The following is a 12675-nucleotide window of genomic DNA, read 5'->3' on the forward strand; positions in this document are numbered from 1 at the left end:
GTATTGTTTTCTTTGTGTTTTAGGGTTCATGACACAGTGGGTGCAGTTGCTATAGACTGTGAAGGTAACGTGGCTTGTGCAACTTCAACTGGAGGCATCACAAATAAAATGGTTGGACGTGTTGGTGACACCCCAGTCATAGGTATGAAAAGATTTAGAACAGCTAGCAAAAAATCAAAAATATTCGAACACTTTGGAACAAATGAGCATAAATGCTGATGGGAAAGCAAACTGGTTAAGGGAAAGTATAGCCATGATGATTAAAATTGTGGTGGCACTTTTATTAGTTATAATTTTTTACTTGCTCATTGGTGACAGTGAGCTCAGCTCCGGGCTTCTCTAACTTGCACCCAGGGCAGGGCAGGGCAGAGAGAGAGAGAGAGCCATAATTGGCTCTGGCATGTCTTCCTTTATCTGCTGTGCCCAGTGCAAGCTAGTTACAGCAAAGAATCTGGGCCACAGTGAACAGAACAGATGGTGCTTTTAAACATTTGTATATCCAGACTGAATATTTATTCAAACACACATTTACAGCAGTGAGGGATTAGACCTGGAGACCTTACCAGATGTGAAGGAGAAAGTTTATATCCCTTTGAAATACAAGGAATGTACTTCATATGGAAATTTTACTTAGGATGTGAACTGGGCACCCTCTTTCAGCAGCTGACACCTCTGGTCTAAAATTTTTCACCTGAACAATGGTGTTTAAATTTCAGTTGTTTAACAGATTCAGATAATAGTATTTCCACTAGCAAGTTAGCATATAAATGCGTTCTGAGATTAATGTATTTAGGCAATCACAATAAATTACGGCTGATAGGGAAGAGGTTGAGTAACATAAAGGGGATGGCAATACCCCTCTAAGTATTTTGTTGGGGTTCTACAGGAGAATAATGAATCTTTGAGGTTTGTTACTATTCTATATAAACCTATGGTATGCCCACATCTTGAATACTGTGTGCAGATGTGGTTGCCCCCTCTCAAAAAAAAATATATTGGAATTGGAAAAGGTACAGAGAAGGGCAACAAAAATCATTAAGGGTATGGAACAGCTTCCATATGAAAAGAGATTAATAAGACTGGGACTTTTTAGCTTGGAAATGAGACAGCTAAGGGGGGATACGATACAGGTCTATAAAATCTTGACTGGTGTGGAGAAAGTAAATAAGAAAGTGTTATTTACTCCTCATAACACAAGAACTGGGGTCACCAAATGAAATTAACAGACAGCAGGTTTAAAACAAACAAAAGGAAGTATTTCATCACACAACATACAACCTGTGGAGCTCTTTACCAGAGGGTTGGTCCTGCTTTGAGCAGGGAGTTGGACTTGATGACCTCCTGAGGTCTCTTCCAACCCTAATTTTCTGTGATTCTATGTTGTGAAGGCCAGGGCTATAACAGGTTTCAAAAAAGAACTAGATAAATTCATGGAGGATAGGTCCATAATGGCTATTAGCCAGGACAGGCAGGAATGGTGTCCCTAGCCTCTGTTTTCCAAAAGCTGATGTAACCCTTCTGCCCCTCTGAGTTGGCAGCAACAAGGGCCAAGTTCAGTGTCCAGGGGTTCCATTTCAATAATGCAATGCAAAACCAGCTCAAGCCCCCACCCAGTGACCTGGGACAATTACATACCACCCCCCTGGGCGCCTCTAGGAGTCAATACTTCCCCTTTCTCAAGCACAGAGTCTGAGTGTAGCAAAATCCTTTTAATAAAGGATCATCATCATCATATTGGGGAAACACCACAAACAGGATTCATAACATAAACCATGAGCAAAAGACCCACCAAGTAAGTTTTGGCAGTGTCCTTTTCCCCTTAGGGTCTTAAGTCCAATCACTCAAAGTCCAACAACCCAAAAGTCTCTGTCCCTGGACAGTGCCGCCCCAGAGTTCAAACGTTTATCTGCAGAGTTTTACCCCCCAGCCTGGGTGGAAATGGGGGGGACACACGGGGTGTTAATGAGCACCTTACGTGGTCCGAGGCCGACTGCCCCGCCTCTCCGTGGAGTTCTACTGCTGTCTTCACCAGGAACAGCTCTACTCCACCAGCCGACCTGTGAGCCACTCCAGTCATCCCAGCAAACCGCTCCACTCACTCGCTCACTGTTCCATGGGCTGGTCCAACTGTCCTGCAAACTGCTCCTCTCCATGTTCTGTAGGCTGCTTCACCCGTTCTGCAAACTGCTTCACTCTGCCAGCTGCTTAGTGATATATCTTCAGGCTCCCCCACTAGTTAACACAGCACTCAGCTCAGTAAGTTTAGCTCTTCTAGTGATTTCAGCTTGTAGTAGGGGAGCCCCAGTGCTGGTGCACCATTGGCCCAAAGTGAGTTCAGCTCAGCAACTTCTAGCTAGCTTTCTAATAAAATCAATATGAGCTCTGCCATTCAACAGTGGAGAGAAGAGGAGGTGCAATTGGTGTTCTAGGCCCTCAAAAGGGGCCCATATCATCAAGTACACATACCAGTCCCCAGCCTCTCTCAATTTACTGGGTTTTGGAACCCATGTCCCTTGTCTAGCAAGTGCTACTTACTTGACGGTGAGACCCCTGTCATAAAATCAGTTCATATACTCTCATTCACATAATCAGGGTAACAACACTTTATTTCTCCTGCCCCCAATAACAGAGAAATTGGGGATCCCACAGCTGTCAAAGTGACCATTTTAGGCTATGGGCTATGCGAGGCAAGGTGGATGTGCCTATGCAAACAAGATCAGCCCCTGAAATTGTTTTCCACACTCACCATAATTCACCGCCAGATGTCAGGGTAGAGCTCATCCTGACTCTGCTTACACTGGGAACGGGCAACAAGGGATTGTTCACTCAATGATTGCCTGTTTTGTTCATTCCCTCTGAAGCACCTGACATTGGTCACTATCAGAAAACAGGATACTGGGCTAGCTGGACCTTTGGGCTAACCCATTATGACTGTTCTTATGTTCTCTGTTGTTTCACTGTATTTTGATGTTTGGCATGGTGACTTAGAGGAAGTGAATTGTAGCGCATAGTTAAATAAAACTATATACTGACTAAGATTGTAGAAATTCTACTGCAATTGTTACTGTGTAAGAAGAAAAAATAATTTTCAAAAACTGAGAGTAAGGTCATACCTTTTAGTTATCTCACATCTGAAACCACTAACAGGAAAAAAATGTGATGCAAATTCAGATGTGTATTTTTAATGTTACATTTTTAGTTCTATTAAATCATCATAATATTTGTATAAAACCACAGCAAACTAGCAGTCAAAATGCAGGAGGTGGTTGTCAGCAAACTGAGGCTTACACACAGGTTGACTGAGACACACAATAGCAAGAGCATGCTGCAAGCAGGACAGCCTGCTTCTCCCAGCCAGAGACTGGGCTTAGCTCAGCAGACAAGAACTCATAAATCCTTGTGAGGAAAGATTAAAATCTAGGTATGGAGATGTGTGTGGGATTCTTTGTGTTAGTCTTCTGAGCTGTGTGCTACCTACCTTTGTTTTAAAGAAGCTATTTTTTGTGTCACTAATAAGTCATTGTCACAGGCTCCCAGAGCAAAAGGCTTACCGGTGCCAAAATCGGTAGGACCTCTTGGGTAAACATGATTGGAAAACGCGAGCTGCAACCCAGAGATGCAGTCTGAGAGAGATTGTACCACTTGTTTTCACCAGAGGGAAGTGCACGGAGCCAGGCTTGTCAGCTGAGGGTAAACTCAAAGGGGATAAAAAGGGTTCTAAAGTAACTGTGATGCACAATTCCCTGAGCTATAAGTGTAGCAGTGATAAATGTATATGCATACTTAGTATCGGGAAACTTGGATTCTCTTTCATTAAATTTTTGAAAAGACAAATAATGGTGGCCCGTACCGTGTGAAAAACAGACTAGAAAAATCCATCCACTCGAAGGCATTCAAATATCTATCAGAATTTCTTGACAAATTAGGCTAATTGGAATGAAATTTCAAAATTGATAGTCTCAAAAGGTTGATTTCTAGATTTCTAGGTTTTTTTTTTTCCTGGGACATATGTCAGTCAAGATTTTTATATCCACTATAGAAATTATCATGCTGACATTTGATTTCCAGGGGACTGCTTTGGGAGGAATTGTTTTGCCAGTATCAAAGATATATCTTGAAAGATCATTTGCTGGTCAGAAATATACAACTGCAAGACAAGTACAGAAATAGCTTTAAGAGGCATACAAAGGGATAAAGAATAAAAAAGATGCTTGCTGGGCCAAGGGAAGGAAAGGCCAGAGGTACAGCAATTGGGAAAACAGTCAGATGAAGAACTGCCCGAAAGGGCCTCATAATTTAAGAAAAAAACCCAAAAAATTCCATCCCAAAAGAAACTGCAAATAATACTAAGAAAATTTAGGGAGAAAAAATGTTATTTTTAAAAGCACAAAACTCAACTAGAGAACTGTAGAAATCATAATACAGGGCTCCTGTTGGTTTGTAATGGCAGAAGAGTCACTAGGAAGAAATGAGGCACCAGACATTCAAAACTCTGTCTTTCAGAAGCAGAGTGAAGTATTGCTGTAACTTCTGCACAAAAGCCCCAAGTGAAAGACCATCAAAGTCACTGAGAGGCTTTCCACAGGCTAGAATCAGCTTTGGATCTGGCCTGTAAGGCAGAAATAAATCTCCATCAGAGGAGCCCTATAGAAAGAGCATTGTTAGTTAGCAAAGGATTTGAGTGTGTTCCACTTACCTATCATTTTGCTATTCTTATTATTTTATAACACTATCAGTTAGTGTGTCAACTTAACATACCAGTAAAAATGATGAACTCCTGTCCCTAAATTTAACTTAGAAAGTAAAACAGTCAGAGATAGTAATGGAAGATAGTGATTGAGAGGAAAAGAGTTAAAACAGTGCAAGATCTTCAGATATGCCTATTGTGTTGTTTACCACAGTTTATAACTATGCAGTGTTCCCATTTTATGATAAGAGAACAAAATATTTACCTAGAGTAACCACTGATGGGCCCAGGAAAACATTAAGCAATTTGCATATATGAAAATTTGGCGTATGTTCCCCTGTTCTACAGTTATGTAGTAAATACTCCTTGAAATATTGGTCAAATCTAGCCTACTCTTTTATAGCCATGGAGTTACACTGAAAAAAAGAGGGGTGGCTAGACTGGGCAGATACCCCTATATGGCTCCACAACCTGAGGTAGGATTTCTTCTCAGAACCCCATACATCTGCCAAGTGCCAATTCCAGTTACTTGAGCAGGATGCTAGGGGCTGCATATGTTCCAAATAGGTGACATTCACCTAGTGCAGAGGATCCACACAAGGGCCTCTGAATCACTTGAGCCCTTCCTTAACATGGCCTTTAAATTGTGTCTGGGTCACAGTTTAGGCCCCCTGCATTATGGTGAAATTCATCATAAGAAGATGCATAAAAGGATGTGTAGTGAGGAGGCCTCACTCCCTGCTGTGTCTGAGAGGGACAAGCCAGAACAGGCGTGGCAGTGGGCGGAGCCACCCCCACCTGTCCCTGCCCCCTGGAAGTCAAGGGGCGGGATAGGAAGTATAAAAGCCCGGCCCCGGCGCTCAGTTAGAAGGAGGCTGCCGGAGAGGACAGATGCTGGTGCCCGAGCTCCTGCTGAGCCCAGCCTGCCCTGTGCTCGGTACCTGGAGGAGCGCTGGCCTGACGTGCCCCGTGCTCGGTACCCGGAGGAGCTGCCTGAGCTTCCCTACGCCTGGCACCTAGAAGAGCTGCCTGTGCCACCCCATACCTGGTACAGAGAGGAATGGCCTGGAGTTCCCGATGCCCGGTATCCTGAGGAGCCCATGGTCTGGGACCCAGCGGATGGCACCGGCGGATGGCAGGTACCCAGTGAGGGGGAGATTGGAGGTAGCCCAGGGGCAGCCTGTCATAAATAGATAGCTAAGGGTTAATGTTTCTTTTACCTGTAAAGGGTTAACAAAGGGAACCAAACACCTGACCAGAGGACCAATCAGGAAACTGGATTTTTCTTTTGTCTGTTCCTCAGCTATGAGAAGGTTCTTCTCTTCTTCTTCTGTGAGCTGATCTGTGGCTTTTGATTCTCTTTTATGGGCTGCTCATTGGCTTTTTTTGCCCTTAAGTTCATCCGTCTCTACGTTCTTTTCGTTGTCTATGGCTTGTTGCATCTTTTCCTTTTCAGGCTTTCCTTGGAATTCATGGTTCTGTTTCTGTAGGGTGCCTCTGGTGGTATTGTCTGATGCTGGCTCTCTGTGTCTCCCTGGCAACAATGCCTAACACTTGTCCTTTTTTCTTTTTTGGCTACTCTTGTACTAGAAAACCAGTTTATTTGCATGTGTGTACTGCTGGGTACTTATTCCAATTGGATTATATTGCTTACAATAGCCCTTTTGTCAACCTGTAATAGCTCCTTGCTTAAATGCAGCACCAAAAGCAGCAGAAATTTTTTTCTCTCTGGCTCCTTTAAAACCAAACCTTTCTCTCTGTAAAAGCCTAGCAGAGAAAAGAAAATAATATCTATGGCTTCTGGATTCTTACTTCCACCGCTAGCCACCATATAATAAGCATCTTTCCAATCTTGACCTTAGCGTCCAAATCTGGGTGCCTAGCATGAACTCTCAGCTTAATTACCAGCTTGGATCTTATTCGCTGCCACCAGACAGGATTGTAGCGCTCCTCGCTCTGTCCCCCCAAACTTTCGCTGGGGCCCAAACTCAGAGGTCCTGTCTTACCACAAGGAAATAACCCACTTCAGAGTGCATCAGCTACTTGTTAGAGCTCCTGAATGTGTTGAATTTCAAATCAAATCTGGAGAGCTAATCCAACGAAAGTTCTTTGTTGTTCCTTTGGCTGTATGAGACCACTTTAGCGCAGCATGGTCAGTTTGTATGATGACTGCCGTCCCAAACGTATGGTGTAGCTTTTCCAGGCGTCACACAATGGCATAGATTCCTTTTTACTGACTGACCAGTGGCTTTCCTCTCAGATAGTTTTTTGCTGAGAACACGACAGGATGGAAGTTCTGATCCGTCCTTCCTGATGAGAACTGCTCCTATACCACGCTCAATGCATCGGTGGTTACTAGGAATGGTTTGTCAAAGTCTGGGCCTTAGCACAGGGTCAGACGTGAGCGTCGCCTTCAGTTGGGTAAAGGCTTCCTGACATTATCATGTCATTTAACTGTAGTCGGCTGGGTCTCTTGGTCAGGTCGGTTAGTGGTGCGCGATTTGGCTGAGTGTGGTACAAATCGCCTGTAGTTCCCGCAGCTAAGAAGGTTGGACCTGTTTCTTTGACTTTGGACAGCACTTGTGGATAGCATCCACCTTGCTGTAGGGGTTATGGTTCTCAACCCACCTGGTGTCCAGGTAAGTCACTCTGTTTTGGCCTTTTGACACTTTTGGCTCTTACAGTTAGTCTGCTGCCTGATGCGCTCAAAGACCTTTCCAGGTGTACTAGGTTTCGGGCCGGAGTCTGAAAAAATGGCCACATCATCGAGGTAGGCACTGCATATTCTTCCAGTCCTGCTAGCAGACATCTACTAGCTCTGGAAGTGGTGGGTACATTTCGCAGCCGAAAGGAAGTACATTAAATTCATACACCCCTGCATGGGTGACGAATGCTGACCATTCTTGGCAGGTTCATCTAGCAGTATTGCCAGTACCCTTGGTTAAGTCTATGGCTGAGAACTGGGCATGTCCCGACTTTCCATAGCTCATCGGTGCGTGGCATTGGATAGTTGTCTGACGAGTTACGCATTTAGCTTACGGTGTCACGCAAAAGCGTATTTCCCCATCTGGTTTGGGTATCAGAACCACTGGAGAGCTCCATGCACTGGTAGATGAGTGTATGATACCCTCTGTAGCATGTTCTGGATCTCCCATTATAGCAGCTTGGCGTGAGGAGACACCTGTGGGTTGGTTGTTCTAATTGGTGAGCATTACCTGTGTCAATGGAGTGGTATGCCTGTTCGGTCCGTTGGAGTGGCTGAAACAAGGGGCGAAGCTAGTGCACAGCTCCTTGATTTGTTGCGCTGCAGACGTTCCAGGTGGTTGAAGGTTCACCTCTTCCATGCCCCGTCTTTTTTCCGTCGTAGTAGACCATCAGCCACTCAGCGTTCATCTCTCCCTGGACTGTAAACTGACACCTGTAGTCTCTGGAAAAAAGGGCTTGAGAGAATTAACATGTACTCTGGGTTTAGTGAGGAATTGGAAATGCTATGAGGTAGTTAACAGCTCCAGGCGCTCTTGGACGTGAATGGCCCTCCATGATGTTCCATCTTATGGCTGCTGTCCTTAAGACCATAACTGGTCTCCTACCTTGAAGGAACGTTCTCTGGTATGTTTATAATACAGGCCTTTTGCTCTCCTGGTATCCTTAGGTTTTCTCTAGCAAGGCTAAAGAATGTCGAGGGTGTTTTGTAGGTTGCTTCAAAAGTCCAGATGTTAGTTTCCTGGAGAGGGTGTAAACCCTCCATGTTGCTTCACCAACTGTAATGGCCCTTAACCTGTGGCCATACACAAGTTCAGGTGAAACCTAAACTGGGATGTGGTACCCCTGTAGCAAGAGCAACTGCTGCAACACTAGGTCCTCATTTGGAGTATTCATTCATGATTATGGATCATGGCCCCAAAGTTCCATTAAACCTTTCCACAGGCATTGGTTTGATGGTGGTAGGGGTGGCAACCAAGTGATTCACCCATGAGTTCCCACAGGTCTTTTCATGGTGCCTGCCAGGAAATTAGATCCTGAATCTGTAAGGATATCGGAGGGCAACCTACCTGGCAAAATGTTGTTAGAGCCTGGCACAAGCTTTAGCCTGGTGTTGCCTAGAGCTACTGCTTCCGGCATCGGGTAGCAAAGTCCACGAAAGTCAGTATGTACTGCTTTCTCGGCGTCTTTCTTGGAACGACCCAGAAATCCACAGCTACTCGCTGAAATGGGACCTCTTATGGGGAGTGGCTGGAGAGGGCATTGACCAGATCTTGGGCTTTCCCACTGTTTGGCACACCTCACAAGACCGGACATACTGGCAACTTCCTTGTCCATCCCTCCAAGGACTTCTCCATCTGTCCTTGGTTCTGTTCCCCAGCATGGCCACTGGGATGATAATGGGCTAAGCTTAAGAGCTTCCCCGGTACTTAGTTGGAACTTCCAACTGTTTTGCGGCTGCCATTCTCTCTGGTGTCCACCAGAAAGAATTTCCTTGTATAAAGTCCTTGGTCTATAACAAACCGGATCGGTTAGAAGAGCTGAGAGGCGGTGGGTGCTTCCGTGCCGCCACCCAAGCTTCTGAGGCTGTCATCTGTTCCTGCTCAGTCTGGAACTGTTCCCTTGAGGCTGGAGACACAGTTCTTCCTCAGACTGTGGACTTGGGCTTGGTCCTCTGGAAGCGATGTAGTGATGGGGTTGTTTCCGTTGCGGTGACGCTGTCCGTGGTGCACCGTGTGTATTCAGGCTCTGGCTGAGCCTCTTCGGTATGGTTGTCTGTTGCTTGCCAGTTCAGGCTCGGTGGCCCATCTGGCGTTGAGGTTGAAGATGTGGTTGCATTGCTGGTGCTGGTGCTGGTTGCTGTTCCAGTTCCAGGCCTGGGACTGGAGGTGCTGTGGCTGGTTCAGCGTTGGCATGGGATCTGGGTCCACTACCTGTCTGGGTCTCTGGTAACAGAGGTTCCCTGTGGACGGCTCAGGAACAGGAATGGGCTGGAAATTGCCTGTTTGGCTGCGTGTAACCATTCCACTCCTCTTGGCCCGCTTCACTGGTTGGCCATCTTCCCCCATGCATGGGATGGAATAATTGTCATAGACTGCAAAAGTCACGTTCTGACCAGCCTTTGTACTGGACAGGCAGTTCAGCTGTAGGCAAGTCTACAGCTTGACATGAAGGGGTAAATGGTCCTTTAGCCTTTGGTTGATGAGTTTGGGATCACGAAGGATTGGTGGATAGCCGACACTTGTGCCACGTGGTCTCTCCACGCGGTATCTTCTTTCCGCCCACTCTCATAATTTCCCTTCACTCCCAAGGGACTTGAGGAATCTGGGCCTGGGATCTTTGTGTGATGGTGGTGTAATGACTTGCACCCAGGTAGGGTTCTTTGGGCAGTTGGCTTTATATGTCACGATTCATTACATTATAGCATCTTCCAGCTAACTGGTCAGTGGGTCGAGGTTGAGTATTGGAGACTGGTCGGTGGAAAAACGTGTCTGTGCTTTCTTGGGTGTAGGTGAGGTCTTGGGTTTGCCATCGGTTGTAGGGTTTATGTCAGTGTGCCCTGGGTACTCATTCTTCCTTGACAGTAGTTTCTTGCTTTCTGCCACTTCCATCCACTTTGGCTCCAATCTCCCCGCCTCGTGCAGTGGATTTTTGGGTTTTCCATCTTGTATGTACCGTGTTATGTCCTCAGGAACCATCCAAGAACTGCTCCATTTGTATGAGGAGTGCAGTTCGTCAATGGATTGAACATTGGTTCCTGATATCCGGCCTTATAATTCTTTCCAAGGTAGTATAGCGCAGTGTTTCGGGAAATGACCCATCTGGTTTCCACTTTTGGGTTCTGAAACGCCAACGGGCATGATCCGGGGTTATCCCCATTCTGTATCTGGCCTTGGTTTGAAACAGTTTATAATCGTTCATTTGGTCCTTTGGCATTTCAGCCGCCACTCTGCTAAGGGTCCACTGAGGTGTGACCTCAGCTCTAGCATGTACTGGTCTTCAGGGACGCTGTACCCAATGCAGGCTCTTTCAAAATTTTCTAAGAAGGCCTCAGTGTCATCACCTGCCTTGTAGTTGGGAAATTTCTTGTGCGGTTGAACAACAACTGGCGACGGGGGGTTAGCATTGGCTGGAGTATGTTGTGTAGCCTGCGCTACTTCTAGTTCATGCTTTCTCTGTTTGTCCCTCTCTTCACTTTCTTGGTGGTGTTTCTCCCTCTGGAGTTCTATCTGTCTTCTGTGGGCTGCATAGGAATGGCCTGGAGTTCCCGACGCCCGGTATCCTGAGGAGCCCATGGTCTGGGACCCACCGGATGGCGCTGGCAAATGGCAGGTACCCAGTGAGGGGGAGATTGGAGGTAGCCCGGGGGCAGCCAACCCCAGTCAGGCTGCAGATTCACCTGAGCCTATGTCAGTGTGTTGCGGTCAGGATCCCCACTGACCGTCAGCGGTGATAGCTGCTACTAGGGCCCTGGGCTGGAACGCAGTGGAGTGGAAGGGCCTGCGTTCCCCCTGCCACCCTTCCAAGGGTTGCAGATTCTCCCCTCCCCCTGGCCTGAGGAGGCCATTCAGACTGGTTGTTTGCTCAGCCCCTCCTGAAGGGCCTGAGCCCCTGAATTGCTTGCTGCCCCGCCCTGAGCCAGGGCCTGGGCTTTATACACCTGAACTGCTTATTGCCCTGCCATGCCCCAGGGCCTGGGCTTCTAGACTGTTTGTTTGTTTGCTCAGCCCTGCAGCAGAGGGCCTGAGCTTTGCCAGTGCGTTTGATGCCCCGTCCAAACCTAGGGCCGGGCCCCTAATTAACTGTGTACTATTGCTCAGCCCTGCAGCAGAGGGCCTGAGCTTTGCCAGTGTGTTTGGTGCCCCGCCCAAACCTAGGGCTGGGCCCCTAATTAACTGTGTATTGTTGCTCAGCCCAGAGACAAAGGGCCTGAGCTCCCAACTGACTGTATACCGTTGCTCAGGCTTGCAGCAGAAGGCCTGAGTTCCTAATTAACTGTGTGTTGTTGCTCCGCCTTGCCGCAGGAGGCCAGAGCCCCAAGTGACCGTGCATTGTCGCTCAGCCTGGAAGCAAAGGGCAGGACCCAGGCCGACAGAGTGTGGTGAGCCGGCGTTGCTCCCCTCTGCCCTCAGGGAGGGTTGAGCCTCGGTCCCACCCTTCTACAGGATGCGGTACAAAAATATAAACAAATGCCACACTAACAATAAAACAGTAATGAAAAAGTGTGTGTGTGTGTGTGTGTGTGTGTGTAAGAAAGAGAGAATATAAATATATTTGGCAGGGGGTAATGATGAGAAAATGGATATTAATAATTTAGTCCAGCAATTTAATGTATGCTATAGTTAATGTGGAAACAATAGTTTTGTTTCTATAATTCTAAACATAGCACTAATAGGCCCTGATCACTCCCAAACCACATGATCATGAAACTTGTTCCTGTATGCCCACATTTTCGGAAAAGCTCAGCTGTCCTCTAGACACCCAAATGAAATGGTCATATTTACAAAAGTGCTCAGCATGCAGTACCTCCCATTTTTTAAAAGGGGAGCTGCTGGCTGCTGAGCATATTTGAAAATCTAACCACTTCATTTCGGTGTCTAGATGGGTGGGAGCTGAGGTTCTCTGAAAATCTTGCCTGGCCCATGTATTTTTATCAGATCAGCACTTCTTCAAAAACAAGAATGGCTTAGTGGTTTGTAAACATTTAACAAGCAGAGAGAAACTGTTAAAACAATAGAAACCCAAACACATTCTGTTGTACATAAACTGAACCTTTCCTTGCTAGGCTAATTAGTCTTTAGCTTAGCTCAGACACCACTTCAGAATCAAAGAATCAGCTTGTATTTCTCCACAATCCCTCTGTTTCTCCCAGAGTCTCTTCTCTGTCTGTCAGGCTACTTTTATCAGAACCAGACTCTGGAAAGGCAGCCACCACATCCCTCGGCCCGTGCTGCTTCCCTCAGCCCCCATTGGCCTGAGACAGCAAACCGAGGCCAGTAGGAGCT

The 12675-nt window shown here is 46.5% G+C and overlaps 1 protein-coding gene across 1 annotated transcript in view; it reads left to right on the forward strand.

Annotated features, from left to right (window-relative positions):
* LOC116834330 (isoaspartyl peptidase/L-asparaginase-like) overlaps positions 1 to 12675 on the forward strand; it is a 225575-nt gene that overhangs the window by 177553 nt on the left and 35347 nt on the right. Inside the window, exon 4 of the mRNA XM_032796331.1 lies at positions 24 to 142. Within this exon, the coding sequence (XP_032652222.1) occupies positions 24 to 142 (119 nt within the window). The remainder of the gene's footprint in view (positions 1 to 23; positions 143 to 12675) is intronic.

This window comes from Chelonoidis abingdonii, chromosome 3 (assembly GCF_003597395.2).
Source record: "Chelonoidis abingdonii isolate Lonesome George chromosome 3, CheloAbing_2.0, whole genome shotgun sequence".
NCBI classification, from domain to species: Eukaryota; Metazoa; Chordata; order Testudines; family Testudinidae; genus Chelonoidis; species Chelonoidis abingdonii.